At 46.8% G+C, this 14,396-nt stretch overlaps 1 protein-coding gene across 1 annotated transcript in view; it reads left to right on the plus strand.

Moving 5' to 3' along the window:
* The window catches only part of HECW2 (HECT, C2 and WW domain containing E3 ubiquitin protein ligase 2), a 324,758-nt gene that overhangs the window by 172,940 nt on the left and 137,422 nt on the right, over positions 1-14,396 (plus strand). The window contains exon 4 of the mRNA XM_025209949.1: positions 13,014-13,108. Coding sequence (XP_025065734.1) covers positions 13,014-13,108 — 95 coding nt within the window. The remainder of the gene's footprint in view (positions 1-13,013; positions 13,109-14,396) is intronic.

Raw genomic sequence — 14,396 nt, forward strand, 5'->3', positions numbered from 1 at the left:
GCGACGGGGAGAGGCTAGAGGCTGATCAGACCTCTGTTGCCTGCTTTAAATGCACTGGGTCCGTAAGGATCCGCAGCGCTTAGAGATCTTCACACAGAGTGAAGTCTCTTCCTCCCGGTGTTCGTGGAGTCCTCCAACTTGGGCGGAAACCACTCAAGCCTTTTATACGGCTAGCAAGCCAATCACTAGCCGCCACGTGTGAATAATTTAAAACTGGCCAATAATGGGACTCGAATTAGCATACAAATGGCAGGAACTCTTTGCAACGAGCATTTCTGTGCTGCAACAAAGAAATGCACCCTGCAAAGAAAGCTACTGGTGGCGGGAATTCTTTTGCACCGGGGTTCTCTTTTGCAGCAGAAAACTCCACCGTGCAAAGAAGCTGCAATTTAGCGGGGACAATTTAGCAGTGCCGAAGCACACACAAACAAAAATCACACCCTTTGGGTTGTGACAATTTAAAATCAGGCCCAGGGTTTAAGTTGCTGTATGGTAGGGATTGGCAGCCCTTTGCCAGTGTGGGCCGAAGTGTGCTGCCACTGTAGGCTGCAAGCCTCCTCCACTTCACCTCCTCACCCCCTTTTTTAAGTGACCACCTGCCTGCCTGTAGCCTCACTGCTGATTCCCAGCCCCTCTTCGGCCAGGATATTCCCTGACATTGCAGAGCAGGAGGCTGTACAGCGAAGGGGAGTGCTATGGTAAGGATAGGCAGTATGATGCAGCTCCATGTCACTGATTAATTACCTCATGCTTGATTTGCATCTCTTTATTAGCTGAATCTGGCCTGCAGGCCATAGGTTGCTGAGCCCTCCTTTACGGCTTGGTTTATACATTATACTAGATTTCCTATATTTCAGCTTCTGCAGGTTCTTAGTTCATCTCTTCTGTAATCTCCATTTGTGGAACCATCAGCCATTCACTTTATTGCCAAACAAACAAAACACAAGAGAATAAATGGCAAAAAGCACTGTCCCTCCCCTAGTTGAACAGATCACCAAAGCAGGTGTAAAAAGAGGGGTAGAGAGATTCTTATTCATACCAAGAGGACATAATTCGGTCACCCAAGCATACAAAAAAATGAAGAATTTCCAAAACAAACATGATCAAAGAGAATTTCCACTATCCCTACACAAAAATCAACAAAAATACAGTTTAAAGAGACTCTTTAAACAAAGGCTTTGACTAGTAATCAAAAGAAACGACGGTAGAATGATGAAAAATGTGCATAAGTGAACATGCTCCAAAAACAGATACAGGCCACTGAGGGGAACAGGCAAGAAACAAAAAGAAAGGGATTGAAAAGGGGAAATGAAAACCCTGGCCAAGTACAGTGTCTTGCTCAACAGCACAAGCAGCTATTGCCCTTCAGCTGCCCCTTCCAAGACAAAGTGCTGTAGCCCCAGCCATCAGGGAGACAGATGTCCCTTGACAAAGGGCAAAAATGTGATAAGTATGAAATGTAACTCAGTAGTTGAAGAGAGTCAAACAAATGAATCGGAGAAATGGTGTGCTGAGATTTAAAGACAATCACTCCTCAGGGATTTTTATCTTCAAAATATTTCATTGCTCACAAATGAGAAATGGCTGGAGAGTAGTGCTCACTAATCATCTTAAATTAAGTTGTTTACTTGATAAATTTAAGAAGCATTGTTTAACAGCAGTATAGTGATGGCTCCCAGAGGGATTGAACCCTCCCTGCGTAAAATAGACTGGTTCAACGAGTGCTTCTTTAAGCACTTTTTTTCTCTTTAACTTATTAGCAATATTGTGTGGTAAGAACAAAGTGGGTTTTGACTGTTCAGCGTGGTGGTAATCTAGTGAGAGTTTGATGTCAGGTTACTCTGGGTGCTAATCAGACAGAGACATTCTGTTCCCAGTATGGTAGAGACTGGAATTGATGTAGATGTAACAGAACTTGGTTGTTCTGTGGCTGCTCCAGCTATCTACAGGTTGTTCTACATTAGGGGTGGGCAGTTACTTGGTTGGAGGGCCACTTACTGAGTTTTGGTGAGCTGTTAAGGGCTACACACACACAGTCTTTCAGAAGGTATCATTTTAACAAATTATAGATTAAAAAAAAATCATACTAAAAAAAATCAAGCACCTACTATAACATATTTTAATTTTATTTCAAAAAATATTTTTTGTCTGATTCACTTTTTTTGAGTAGAGTATATAGAGGCAATTGCATAATAGGTCAAAAGAAAGTCTTACTCTTGTATACTCGGTGTGTGCGTGTGTCCAGGGGGTGCATGTGTGGGTGCGGTGGTTGCCTGTATGCTAGGTCCTGGGAGCTGGCTGGGAGTGGGAGGGAAGAAGAGACAGGGGGCACATACAGCAGAGCTCACCCAGACGATGCAGGTGCAATCTGCCGCCCCCACCCCTATCCAGGCCACAGCTGCCCCTGCAGCACTCTGCAGGGGGCTGAGCCCTGCCTGCTCCTGCCCGGGGCAGCCTGCACCATGCTCCCACCCACCCCCACACCCAGCCTTGGCCCTGGCCAGCATGCACAGCTTCCTGGCATGTCTGCTATTAGTGCAGCTGCCTCCATTCCACTGAGTACTGCTCGGCTCCCCTCACCTCCAGCAGCTCCTCCTCTTCCTGCCCTTGCTGAGCTGCTTTGGGTAGCAGGCAGTGGGGGGGGGGGGGAGCAGTGGCAGCCATGGGAATGCATGCTGGGCACCACACACCCAGCCAGGTCGGGTGGGGGGGAAGCTGCAATTGTGTGGCTTCTGTCTCAGTACGTGGAGCTCTAGCTCCTGGCTTCCACCCACTCAGCCATCTGCCAGTGTGTTCTCATACCAGGCAGATGGAGTGAGTGGAAGGCAGGCATGAGCTGGACCCCCACAAGCTAGGGCAGGAGCTACCTGGATGCAGTTTCCCTCCTGCCTGGCTGGGCATCTCCTGCCCAGCACACATCCCCATGGCCGCTGCTGCTTCCCAGTGCTACCTGCTGTCCAGAGCGTCACAGCAGGGGCAGGAGGAGCTGCTGCTGGAGGCAGAGGGAACCAAGCCATACCTGGGCAGCTGCAGCTGTAGTTGCACTGGGAGCAGCCCCACTGGGAAGCTTTGCATGCTGGCTGGGCCTGGAACTGTTGGGGGTTGCAGGTGGGAGTGGATTGTGGGCTACACCAGGCAGGAGTGGGCAGGACTCAGCCCCATGCAGAGCAGCGCAGGGATAGCTGTGGACTGGATCCATTCAATTGGCAAGTCAGATCTGGCCCGTTTTTACCGCTCTGCTCTACATCCTTTGAGTATCTCTCTGGAGAAACTGGGATCTTGGGCAAAATTCTGTTTCACTTCGTGCCTACTTGGCACCTTTCCAGCTGTGTAAGTGGCTTTTTTGGCACTTACACAGTTTGTGATTTTTACTACCTGTGAGTATCTATATGGCAAGTGAGCATGTGCAGTAGGGTACTCACTAATTAGACAGGTATCTGGCTACAAATGCACTTATGGTGAGCATGTGTAAGTCACAAAATTCTAAAAATCCATGAGTAGCAGGTATTAGCGGAGAAGGAGGGTGCTAGCCCTTCTGATATTTTAGCTTCAAAAGCTGAGCAGTTAGAGCTTTGCTCAGGAAATGGGAGATCTGGGTTCTTGAAACAAAATTAATCTTCATCTATGATGCAAGGCTAACTAGAGTTTCCAAAATGAGGTCAGAATCTTCCAGTAACTTCACACGCAGTAGAGAGAACTGCTTTCAATATGCAGTTACTGTTCTGGGCCTGTAGGAAAGATGACTGGATATGACTCTTTCTCAGAATCAGCTTAATTATACCTCCCAAGAGAAGGCACTGAAGCAAGGTTATAGGGGATCACAAAAAAATGGCTAGCCAAGAGTCAGCTCTAGTGGTGAATCTTACATCTTCCATCTCCATCATAGAGAATACATGTCTGTTTTAGCCTCAGAGGACAAGACATCAGATTTGAGTTGGTTCTGATTGATCCATATCAGAGCCTGGGAGCCACATAGCCCTTTACATGCACAGCTTGTTCTGGGAATGAGTGGCAGTTAACTGGAATTAACTTAATTGCCTCAGGGGAAGAGTTGTCCACTACTTCACAAGTACTTAGTGTGGGACAAGACTCTGTATGCCTGTAGGATCCCAGCGTAAAAGACTGTCTCAGGAGAAATCCATCTGTTTTTACCCTTCAGGCCCTGCTGCTCCCTTTTTTCTGCAGGCCCATTGATTTTATCTTCATTCAAAAGGTCATAGAAGTTAATGAGACTAATCTCAGGAGCAAACATTTGCTGGAGTGGCCCTAAAATTGGACTGAGAATATTGTGGATAATACAGCACAATATAATAAGTGTTAACTTCAGAAGAAAATGTTCTGCACAGAACAGCACCTCAGTTTCAAGGTTTTTGCTAATAAATTTATTCTATGCTGTACTATATTCATTACAACAAATAGAATGTAAGTATATCAGTTTGCATAGATTTGTTTTGCTGATATTGCAGGTTTAAGTCTTGGACAATAACACATAGTGGCAGTGTAAAAAGTTTGGGCTCCAGGAGCAACTGTGATGCCCCCTGGTGACCAAGCAACCCTTGCCCCACTCCACTCTAAGGTACCTTCCCCTGCTCACTCACCTGCCATGCCTTGATATATGTAATTGATTGGAAGGGAGGCTGCCTAAATTGGTCTTAGACTGAGCTGCTGTTTCCCTGATGGTCAGCAGGTCCCTCTTGGACTTTGCCATTTTGACCCTGACTTTAAGCTCAGTGGGCCTTGTCAGCCTGCCTGTGCCCTGCAAGGCACCTGTAGCATTAAGAGCTATTTACAGCCTCTGATCTCCCCTACAGCCATGCCCATGTAGGCATTATGATACAGTCTCTCCCTTGTCAGGACTTTGGTCTTCTTGACCTCCACCCCTTTTCTCTAGCTGGGCCTTCTAGCCTTGGCCTGTACCAAGAAACCTTTTTGCCTGCCTCCCCCCCACCCCCCCCATGTGGAATTCCTCCATATGGCAAAAGTAGTTGCCCCCTTTTGGGGATGCTTTCTCTTTTCTACCTTTTTCTTTCTTCCTTTCTATTTTTTATTATATTATTATTATTTTTATATAAAGTGTACTTGTAATGAAAATAGAGCTTGTAGATGCTTTTCCAAATGTACTTTAAGTTTAAAAGTAAGTTGTACCATGTAACAATGTTAGCAAGGGCAGAAATCTCTGTATGGAGCAGTCCCTGAATGAATCGTGGTTGATTGTGTAACACAGTAGCTAGTCTGGATAAACAAGTTAATGAGCAACAATTAACACCTACAACTAGGTGTTAGTTTGAACTAATCAACACTGGCAACAGACCCTTGGGGCTGAAATACCCCCTGATCAACCACTTCCAGAGCTCTATTCATCATGGCAGTGAATCAATTAAAATTCATCAGCAGACTCCTGAGACTGCACGTACCTGCAGACATGACCCCTGGGGCTGACAGCTGCCATCCAGCAGCTACCAAGAGGGACGTCCCTCGAGGTCAACAATCCCTGGATTGGGTAAGCCTGAGAATTGGGGAGTCACGAAAGTCTGCCAGAGAGGGATAAAAGGCAGCGAAGAATGACTCCCACTGGTGCCCTCTTTGATCTGACCAGCACCCTGCCTGTCCAGCCAGAAGGACCAGCTGGCAACCCCCTTCTGAAGCAACATCGCACTGAAAGAAGCCTTGACTGGCCATTGACAGCGGACTCCAGCGTTTGGGGATAGGTATATCTTGACACTTGTGCTTAGTGTTCATAGCTAGCTACTGTGACTGTGTGTGCGTGCGTGAATGTGTGTGTTTGAGAGGATCAGCACCAAGGTTTATGATCTGACTTTTGCATCCGTCCAATAAACTAGAATTTTATGATGATCCTGTGAGTTGGCCCTTTGTAGCCAATAGGCCTACTGTGCTGGACCTGGCTTCTGGGCACCAGCTCTTATCTTGATTACTTCAGCCCTTAGCCCCGGGCCCGTCTCCACCCTGATTTGGCTCCATCTGAGCCCCTGGGCCCCGTCTTCGCCCTGCCTTGAGCAGTGAGTTTGCTTTGGCTCCCTTGGGGCCCTGGGGCCCTGTCTTTGCCCTGTCTCTGCCCCAGTCTGGCACTGCTGGGTCTGACCTCTTCTCATACCTAATAGTCCCAAACCCAAACTGCTGGTATGAGCTATAACAAAGAAATAAGGACTGTGGTTACAACACAAACTAAAGCTGTGCTGGATCCAAACCTCAACAGTAACTTACTGTCAGAGCAGCCATACCTTTGCTTGTCGTGGGTTATATCCCCCTCCTAGCAGACCTTCAGTGCCTTACTTGGGATTCCAGGAGTTAACAGAGCTCCTTCCTGCAGTCTGTGGCTGGGAGCCTTTTTCTCTGCAGGTTCCTGGGCCAGACTGCCTGCCCTGGCTCAGCACATATATGCTGCCAAAGCCCTGCCCCTTCCAGTCAGGTGGTGCTTCAGATGAGCAAGGGTTTCTTATTAAAGCCTGAAGGCTGGTTGGCCATGGCAGTTTAGGACTAGGGACTACCTAAATTGTGGCAGAAGTGCGCTGCACAGTAGCTCCTTTAATCATGTTGTTTTTGCTGCACCCCCTGCCACACCCCCTGCTGCCTGTTATCAGAGAGGCCCCATCAGTCTTGCTGCTGATCGACCAGGAGGCAAAAATCATGGTTTTAAATATGCTGTGGTTTTGCCTTCTGGCCAATCGCCAGTAAATGGTGGGGCTGCCGGGACCCTTCAGCCAATCAGAAGCTGGAGGCAAAAACTGTGGCATATTTAAAACCATGGTTTTTGCCTCCCAGCCAATCAGCAGCACAAAAAGAGCAATATTAAAGGAGCCTCTGTGCAGCATACTTCCACCATGATTTAGGTCGGTCTCTACTTATGACTGCTGTCTAGCAGCCTCCCTGCTGCACAAGCTAGTCTCTTCCCTACTGGCCTATTTTATTTGCTGCCTATTCCCTTGCAGCCAACTCCCCCTAGGCATAGTTCTCCCGACTGGCTGCAGGTGTGCCCTTTCACTCTAATGGGCAGCTGTTTGCTTGGCAGCAGTATTTCTTTGCTGCCTTCCTTCTTGTGGCTAGCCCCTGCTCAGCTGGTTGGGACCTATCTGCTGCCATTTCTCTCCTTAAAGTAACAGGAGCTCAAGGCTTCCTGTTATAGCCAATTGTTAGGAGTTTTCTTAACACTAAGTCATGTCACGTCAGTCCTTTCCTACTCACCTTGGGATATTTGCAGGTAAATTACTACTGCCGGTGCAGTGCAATATTGACCTAGAATAGTAGACCATAGACCAGTGGCACTCAAGGTTTTGGCCCTACAGGCCAGATGAATAGTACAGGGCCGGTTTGCAGGCTGGATTGGGCCTGAGTGATAACCATCAGTGGGTTGGGAGTATAGGGTCTGCTTTGGAAACTGGTTGTCAGGAATCCTTAGACATGTCCTTAGACATATCCTGGAGCAGGGTGCCATATAAAGATGGCTTCAATGCTGGTGACATTATCTTGAATCACAACTCTGGCGTTCATTGTTCTGTCTTTCCAGCTAATATGGAGGATTTTCTGAAGACATTACTGATGGTAACATTCCAAAACTTTCAGGTGTTTCTGATATGTCATCTAAGGTTCATACAACAGGGTAGGGAAGGCAACAGCATGGTAGATGAGAAGGTTGGTTTGGGTCCTGATGTCATGATCATCAAAGACACTGTTTGAGAGGCATCCAAAGGCAGCACAGACAAATTTTATCTCTTGTTGAATAGCATCATCTGTTTACTTTTTGGGAAAGGTGGGGAAAATGCTTAATATTCTCCAAGGATTGCCCTCTAATTGTAATATGTGATGGAGCAGCTGGTTGATTTGGAGTGGACTGAAGTATCTTGGTTTTCTTGAAGTTGACAGTGAGTCCAAGGATTTCATTTGCTTCTCAGAAGCAATCGGTACTGATTTGGAGCTCCTCAGTTGAATGGACACACACAACATAATTGTCAGCATATTGAAGACTAGTAATGGAGGTGATGGTTATCTTGTATTTGGAATGTAACTGGTAGATGTCAGAGACTCCTATCCATGGAACTATTTGATGATGACTTCAGATAGAAGTCTATCATCAATGAAATGCAGAATAGCTACAGTAGGCATGGAAAAAAGTATTGGTGCAATCTCACATATCCTTGCTTGACTTCAGTTCTAATGGTGAAAGGGTCCATTTCTGAGCCATTGCGTAGCATGGTTGTTCTTATATGCAACTTCCCATGCCTTTTACCCATGCGTCAAGTCCATGTAGATTTTTCTGGCTTCACCGTCACTTTAAGGAAGGAACAGGCTTGTTAATGGAATGTACCTTGGTTGGTACCCAAGGGGGTCTCGTCTGCCACCTCTTTGCTGGAAAATTAATTTTGATAGGGAGGAAGATGGTCTGTCCCATCCCTCCTGGTACCTTCCTTCAGTTGTTCTGGTTGTCCTTCCTGCCCAGGGCTCCATGTCCCCTATACCCCGCCTAATGCCAACCAAAGATGGTGTTGCCTGGGCCACCAGGGTTAGTATTATGCACCCTTTGGTGTCTTGGCCCTTTGGATTTATTACGGTGTGATTAGGACATTTATTTGACCCAGTTATTCTCTGCTTCACCTTGCTTTATTCATGCGTCTTGTCGATCCCAGCCTGTTGTGTTCCCTGGTGTCCCACTCTCAACTTGGGTTTTGTACCTGCCGTGGGTTGGTTTTCCACTGGTCCATTCTCTATCTGGTTCTGCTGAGATCCAGTCTGTAATGTGGATCTCTGATGTCCACGGAGTATCCTCTGCTAAGCTATGGAGCCATCTCTGGCTCTGGCTCTTCAAAGAACCCCCTCCTGGGGTATCCACCACGTCCTTGAACTGGGACTGCCTTCAGCATCTGGCCCCTCTGGGCTGGTTGAGGACCTTGTTTCTGGTCCTCCCTGTTGATTTCCTGCCGGGCCTTTTATCCCGGCTTTGAGGTTCTGGGCGGCAAATCGGCCCCAGCACACTTATGAAACATGCCCATACCAACGTAGGAGCCAATCCTGGCTCCTTCCGACTCGGCAGGTTTTTTTTTTCTTCTTTCTTCGCTGCAGTGGATGGAAACGCCATGTTTTCACTTTAGCCGTGCTCCCCTTCTGGCACGGGGTCCCGCCGGCTCCTCTCCTCATCGAATGGAGGTTAGTCTTTTCTAAATCGTACAAGTATGAAGAAGTCTGATAATAGTAACAAATTTTGGCAAACATCCAGATCTCAGCAGGATCTTCCATAGGGGCTCTCTGTTGATCGAATTAAAGGCTTTTAATCAGGTCAGTGAAGATGTTGCTCACATGTTGCTTGTGATGCCTCTCCTGCAACTGTCTAGCAGCAACAAAGATCATATCTATTGTACCTGTGAGTGATCTGAAACCACATTGGAACTCAGGCAGAATGTCCTTAGTGAGAAAAGTGAATCTATTGAGCAGAAAGCATGTGAGGATCTACCCAGCTATGGACGGAAGTGCAATGCCATGATAACTGCTGCAATCCAAACGATTTTTCTTCTTTAATGATTCTTATACATGTCAGCTGGTATTTGTCAGGACCACATACTTTGTTTCTCTCTATCTGCTTAATGGCTTCCAAGGCCTCTTGATAAGTTGGTGGATGAGTTGTAATATCCACATTTTTAAAAGGATATTGAAAAGTTTGAAAGGATGCTGAAGAAAAGCCACAAAAATGATACAGAGGCTAAGGAAAATCTATTAGAGTAAGCTCTGTCTAAATAGTTTATCTAAAAGGGGATTGAGAGGTGACTTCATTACGATGTATTAACACTGTCATGGGAAAAACTACAAGGTAATTAAAGACTATTTAGCCTACAAAGAAACACATATCAAGAACCAATGGCTGGAAGCTGAAGCCATACATGTTCAAATTAGAAGCAAGGCAAAGATCTTTAACAGTGAGAATAATAAACTGTTTGAACCACCAAGGGAAGTGGTAGATTCTTCGTCTCTTGAGGACTTTAGATCAAGACTGGATGCCTTTCTGGAAGATACATTTTAGTCAGGCAAAAGTTTATTTGGCTCATTATAGGAATAACTGGGTAAAATGTACTGGCCTGTTACATACCAGGTATCAGACCTTTTCTGGACTGTAACTCCCTGTATCTAAGAGAGAATAGTTACTCTACAGTAAGTGCTTTAAGAAAGCAGACAAGACTCCAGAAAAACCTGAGAAGACTCCAGACAAGAACCCTTCTAAAAGTCCAACCAAGAGCCCTTCAAAACGTCCAGCAATGTCACCTCAAAGAAGTTCTTCCAAACCAATATGATTGCTACTTACAATATAAATACATTAATGTAGCTATATTACTCATTGTAACAGGTATCCGCTCTGGGCCGACCTAAACGTGGCCCGCACATCTGTTCCTGGGGCAACCGCCCGCCTTCTCGCCTGCCATGCCTTGTTGTTAAATGATTAATTGGTGTTAATTAGCGGGAGGCTGGCCTTGTACTGCCCCACTGCCAGGGGGTGCTATCTGCGGCTCCGTTTCCTCCCCTACACCGCAGTCCACACCTCGCCGATGGGACATAACATCTATTCCATCCTAGTTACGATCTGGCCCCTTTTTGTCCTCTCTGGGCCTCCTCAGTCGCACTGCCCCCTCTCTGGGGCTCCCCAATAATGCCCCCTTCTCTGGGGTTTCTCAGCAATGCCCCCTCTCTGGGGCTTCTCGGCAACTGCCCCCTCCCTGGGGCTTCTCGGCAACTGCCCCCTCCCTGGGGCTCACCACGCCCGCACAGGGCTTCTCAGCAGGGTCCCCCCTCTCCAGGGCTCTTCAGTAGTGCTGCCCACTCTCCAGGGCACACCGTGCCTGCACTGGGGCTTCTCAGTAACTGCCCCCTTCTCTGGGGCTTCCACCCCCTCTCCGGGCACTCCTCAATACTGCCGCCCTCTCTCAGGGCGCTCCTCAGTAAAGCTGCCCCCTCTGGGGGCCTTCTCAGTAGCGCTGCCTTCCTCTGGGGGCCTTCTCAGTAGCACTGCCCTCCTTCAGGGCTCGCCGCAATGCTACCCCCCTTCTCTGGGGCACACCGCAATGCTACCCCCTTTTCCAGGGCTCACCATGCCCGCCCTGGGGCTTCTCATCAGTGCCCCCTTTTCTGGGGCTTCTCAACTGCCCCTCTCTGGGGCTGGGGTCTAGGTACCCCGAATGCTGCACCCTCACTGGTGCTCGGGTCCCCACACTAGTGTGAGTCCCCTCTGAGGCCTCCTCCAACCCCCAATAGCCTCACCCAAACCACCGATCTTTAAATAACAACAAAACACAAGCCCCTGGGCTGTAACATAAATTAAAGGCGCTCAGCTAAAACATCAGTCAAGCCTACTGGGGAACACTCCTTCCCTCAGCAGTGTCAAACACTGCTCCTGTAGTCAGGCCTCCCCTTTCTTCCCTGAGAGAGTTCCTTCCCCTTGGGCCGCTGGCAGGGGACTGCTTCTGGCCCCAGCCCCTAAGGTTTATAAGGGAGCCAGGCCCTGCCCCTTCTGGTCAGCTGACCTTCTCTGGTTGCCCTGGCAACCCACAGCTGGGCTCCTTATGCCCTGCTAGGGCTTCCTCCCTAGCAGTTTTCCCTCTTTGGGAGCAGGGCACCTCAGTGCTTTGTGACACTCATCTATAATTGAGTACAACATTCTGGGTTATTTTTGGTGAAAATAGAGTATCAGGCCTTGGTTCAGGAACCAATCCCTCATTTATAACATTGTTTTCTACAGGAAAATCAGTTTCAAGTTATAATGTTTCAACTTAAGACAGTTTTCAGGAATCAATTCTGTCATAAGTTCTTGATCATACTATAATGTAGCGTAGGTCCCTCAGCAACTCTTCCACTTCTGTTTTTGGAGCCCACTGCAGACGCACGCTTCAGATTGCCACTGAATTGAGGGAGGGTTGCAGCTGTGCATTTTCATGGCCGGCATGTGGAAGCACAGTGCCCATGCACAGGCCTGACTAACAATGCTACTAAGGATTACTGCCTCATGACTAATAAACCTGCCCCGCTCCAGTGAGATCCACGGTCACTGCAACCTCCAAAAGAGCCACACTCACTAGGGGCTGAGTAACCATTTTTGTCACTAGGTTGTTATCCACATTTAAAATATTTTTATGTGCATTTTAAGTAGTACCCTGCTTTTTACCTCTAGGTTAAATTTCATCTTGACATAATACATGTTGGCACATTTTTGCAGTGATCTAAACAGTTCATTAATGTGCTCATCTAAGCATATTTGCAATACCATTTTGCACATGAAAACCAAGTCGTCACTCCCTTTTAACTATTGCATGACATAGGGAGACCCAAAATATCTTCAGTTTAGCCTGACCAAGTATTGAGAAGCTGCTATATCATTTCTGAGGTTTAAATGTTCACATGACAAAAAAGTTTCAGCAAGAAGAATTTATATGTAATTCTCTAATACTTTGATTAGCAAAACATCTGTTTCTCAATCTGGTGAATTATGATGTTAAATTTTAAAATGTATATTAACCTTTTGTTGGGTTATAATAGAGCTGTATTCACAAATCAAACCTAATAGTAAAAACATTATTATATTTTTCTGTCTTATTTAGATCCAGAAATATACAGAAATTGGTTAATATCTGTGTTAGCTAGTGCTTTAATGTGGACAAAACTACTTGCTAAAATTTATATTCTTTTCTACCAAGTAGAAATTATTAATTACTCATGTGATTATGAACTTGAAGGAGCGGGTCAGCTGATTTTTTATGGGTTTTGAATGGGAACTGAGCAAGGATTTCTGGGTCCATATCTATTTTAAAGAAAATTTATATAAAGATTCTTCTTTCAGGATCCCTGAAGTTGAAAGTAAATATAGTTCAGCGGAAGTTGTTTTCTGCCTTTGTTGCTGAAATAGCCTCTCACTGACTTCAAGAAGAGTAAACTATGATCTGTTTTTCCACTGTGCTTGCCAACGTTCTATCCATTGTTAACCATTGACAGATATCATGTGATTATTGTTTTGTTTTGTTTTCCAGCTGAAATAAAGATTTGTTTTAAATACTACCATGGCATTAGTGGAGCCCTCCGAGCTACTACCCCATGTATCACTGTGAAAAATCCTGCTGTGATGGTAAGTGCAGCCTTTCTATCTGTTTGTAGCATATATGTAAGGAGATAATTTATACTGTCATTCAAGCCCACATTACTATCGTCAGTCTCCCTGTTTTGCCACTAATTAGGATTTTGCAAACACTGATCTGACCTAATTAAATCCATCAAAATCAGGACATGTTTTTTCAAGTCCTGTTGATGAAAAATGATGATAAAATGGCATTCAGTTTTATTTTTTAGCTTATGATTTTGCCAAATTTTGACTTCAGCTTTGGATTGGAGTTATCTTTGTTGGTTTTCTACCTCAGATTGAATCTTAGAATAATAGAGAAATAGGGCTGGAAGGGACCTCAGGAGGTCATCTAGTCCAGACCTCTGCCCAAGTACAAATCATCACTATCTAAGCCATCCCAAACAAGTGCTTATCTAACCTATTCTTAAAAATACAGAATGAACTTTGTCAAAAACACCAAGATCACCCGAACATGCTGCAGGTAAAGAGTGCAGATAGAAGTGCAGCTCTTGGGTCTAAGTCATGGCGATTCCTAGAAATTGCCGTGGGTTAGACTAGGGGTGGGAAATTATTCGGGCCCACAAGCCACATTGGCAGTTCTGGGGAGCTGCTGTGGGCCAGACAGCACCCATACAGAATGAACTTTGTCAAAAACACCAAGATCACCCGAACATGCTGCAGGTAAAGAGTGCAGATAGAAGTGCAGCTCTTGGGTCTAAGTCATGGCGATTCCTAGAAATTGCCGTGGGTTAGACTAGGGGTGGGAAATTATTCGGGCCCACAAGCCACATTGGCAGTTCTGGGGAGCTGCTGTGGGCCAGACAGCACCCGCCCCCTCCTGACTCTCCCCGGCTAGAGCAGACCAGCCACAAACTGCATGCATAGCCCCAACCCTGGCCTGCCCCATGACTGCTCTGGACCGCCTGCACATGCTGAACATCAGCAGCAGCTGGACAGAAGCTGCTGCTCAGTGCAGGGGAAAAGTGGTCCTTCCCTTTTGCTGCTGCTGGGCCCTTCTTTCTGCAGCTGCCCAGAGCCTATGCCTGGGCTGCCTTGCAGCTCCTCTCCACTGCCATCACCACTGCCTCCGAGCTTCCCAGCGGGGCAGCAGTGGCAATGCAGAGGAGCTGCAGGGCAGCCCAGACATGGGCTCCAGCCAGCTTCAGGAAGAAGGGTCTGGCAGCAGTGAAGGGGAGGGGCTGCTTTTCCCCTTCACTGAGCAGCAGCTTCTGCCCAGTCACTGCTGCTGCTCAGAGTGGGTGGGGTAGTCCGGGATGGGCATGGAGGGGGGCGG

The sequence above is a fragment of the Alligator sinensis genome, unplaced genomic scaffold (assembly GCF_000455745.1).
Source record: "Alligator sinensis unplaced genomic scaffold, ASM45574v1 scaffold784_1, whole genome shotgun sequence".
Taxonomy (NCBI): Eukaryota; Metazoa; Chordata; order Crocodylia; family Alligatoridae; genus Alligator; species Alligator sinensis.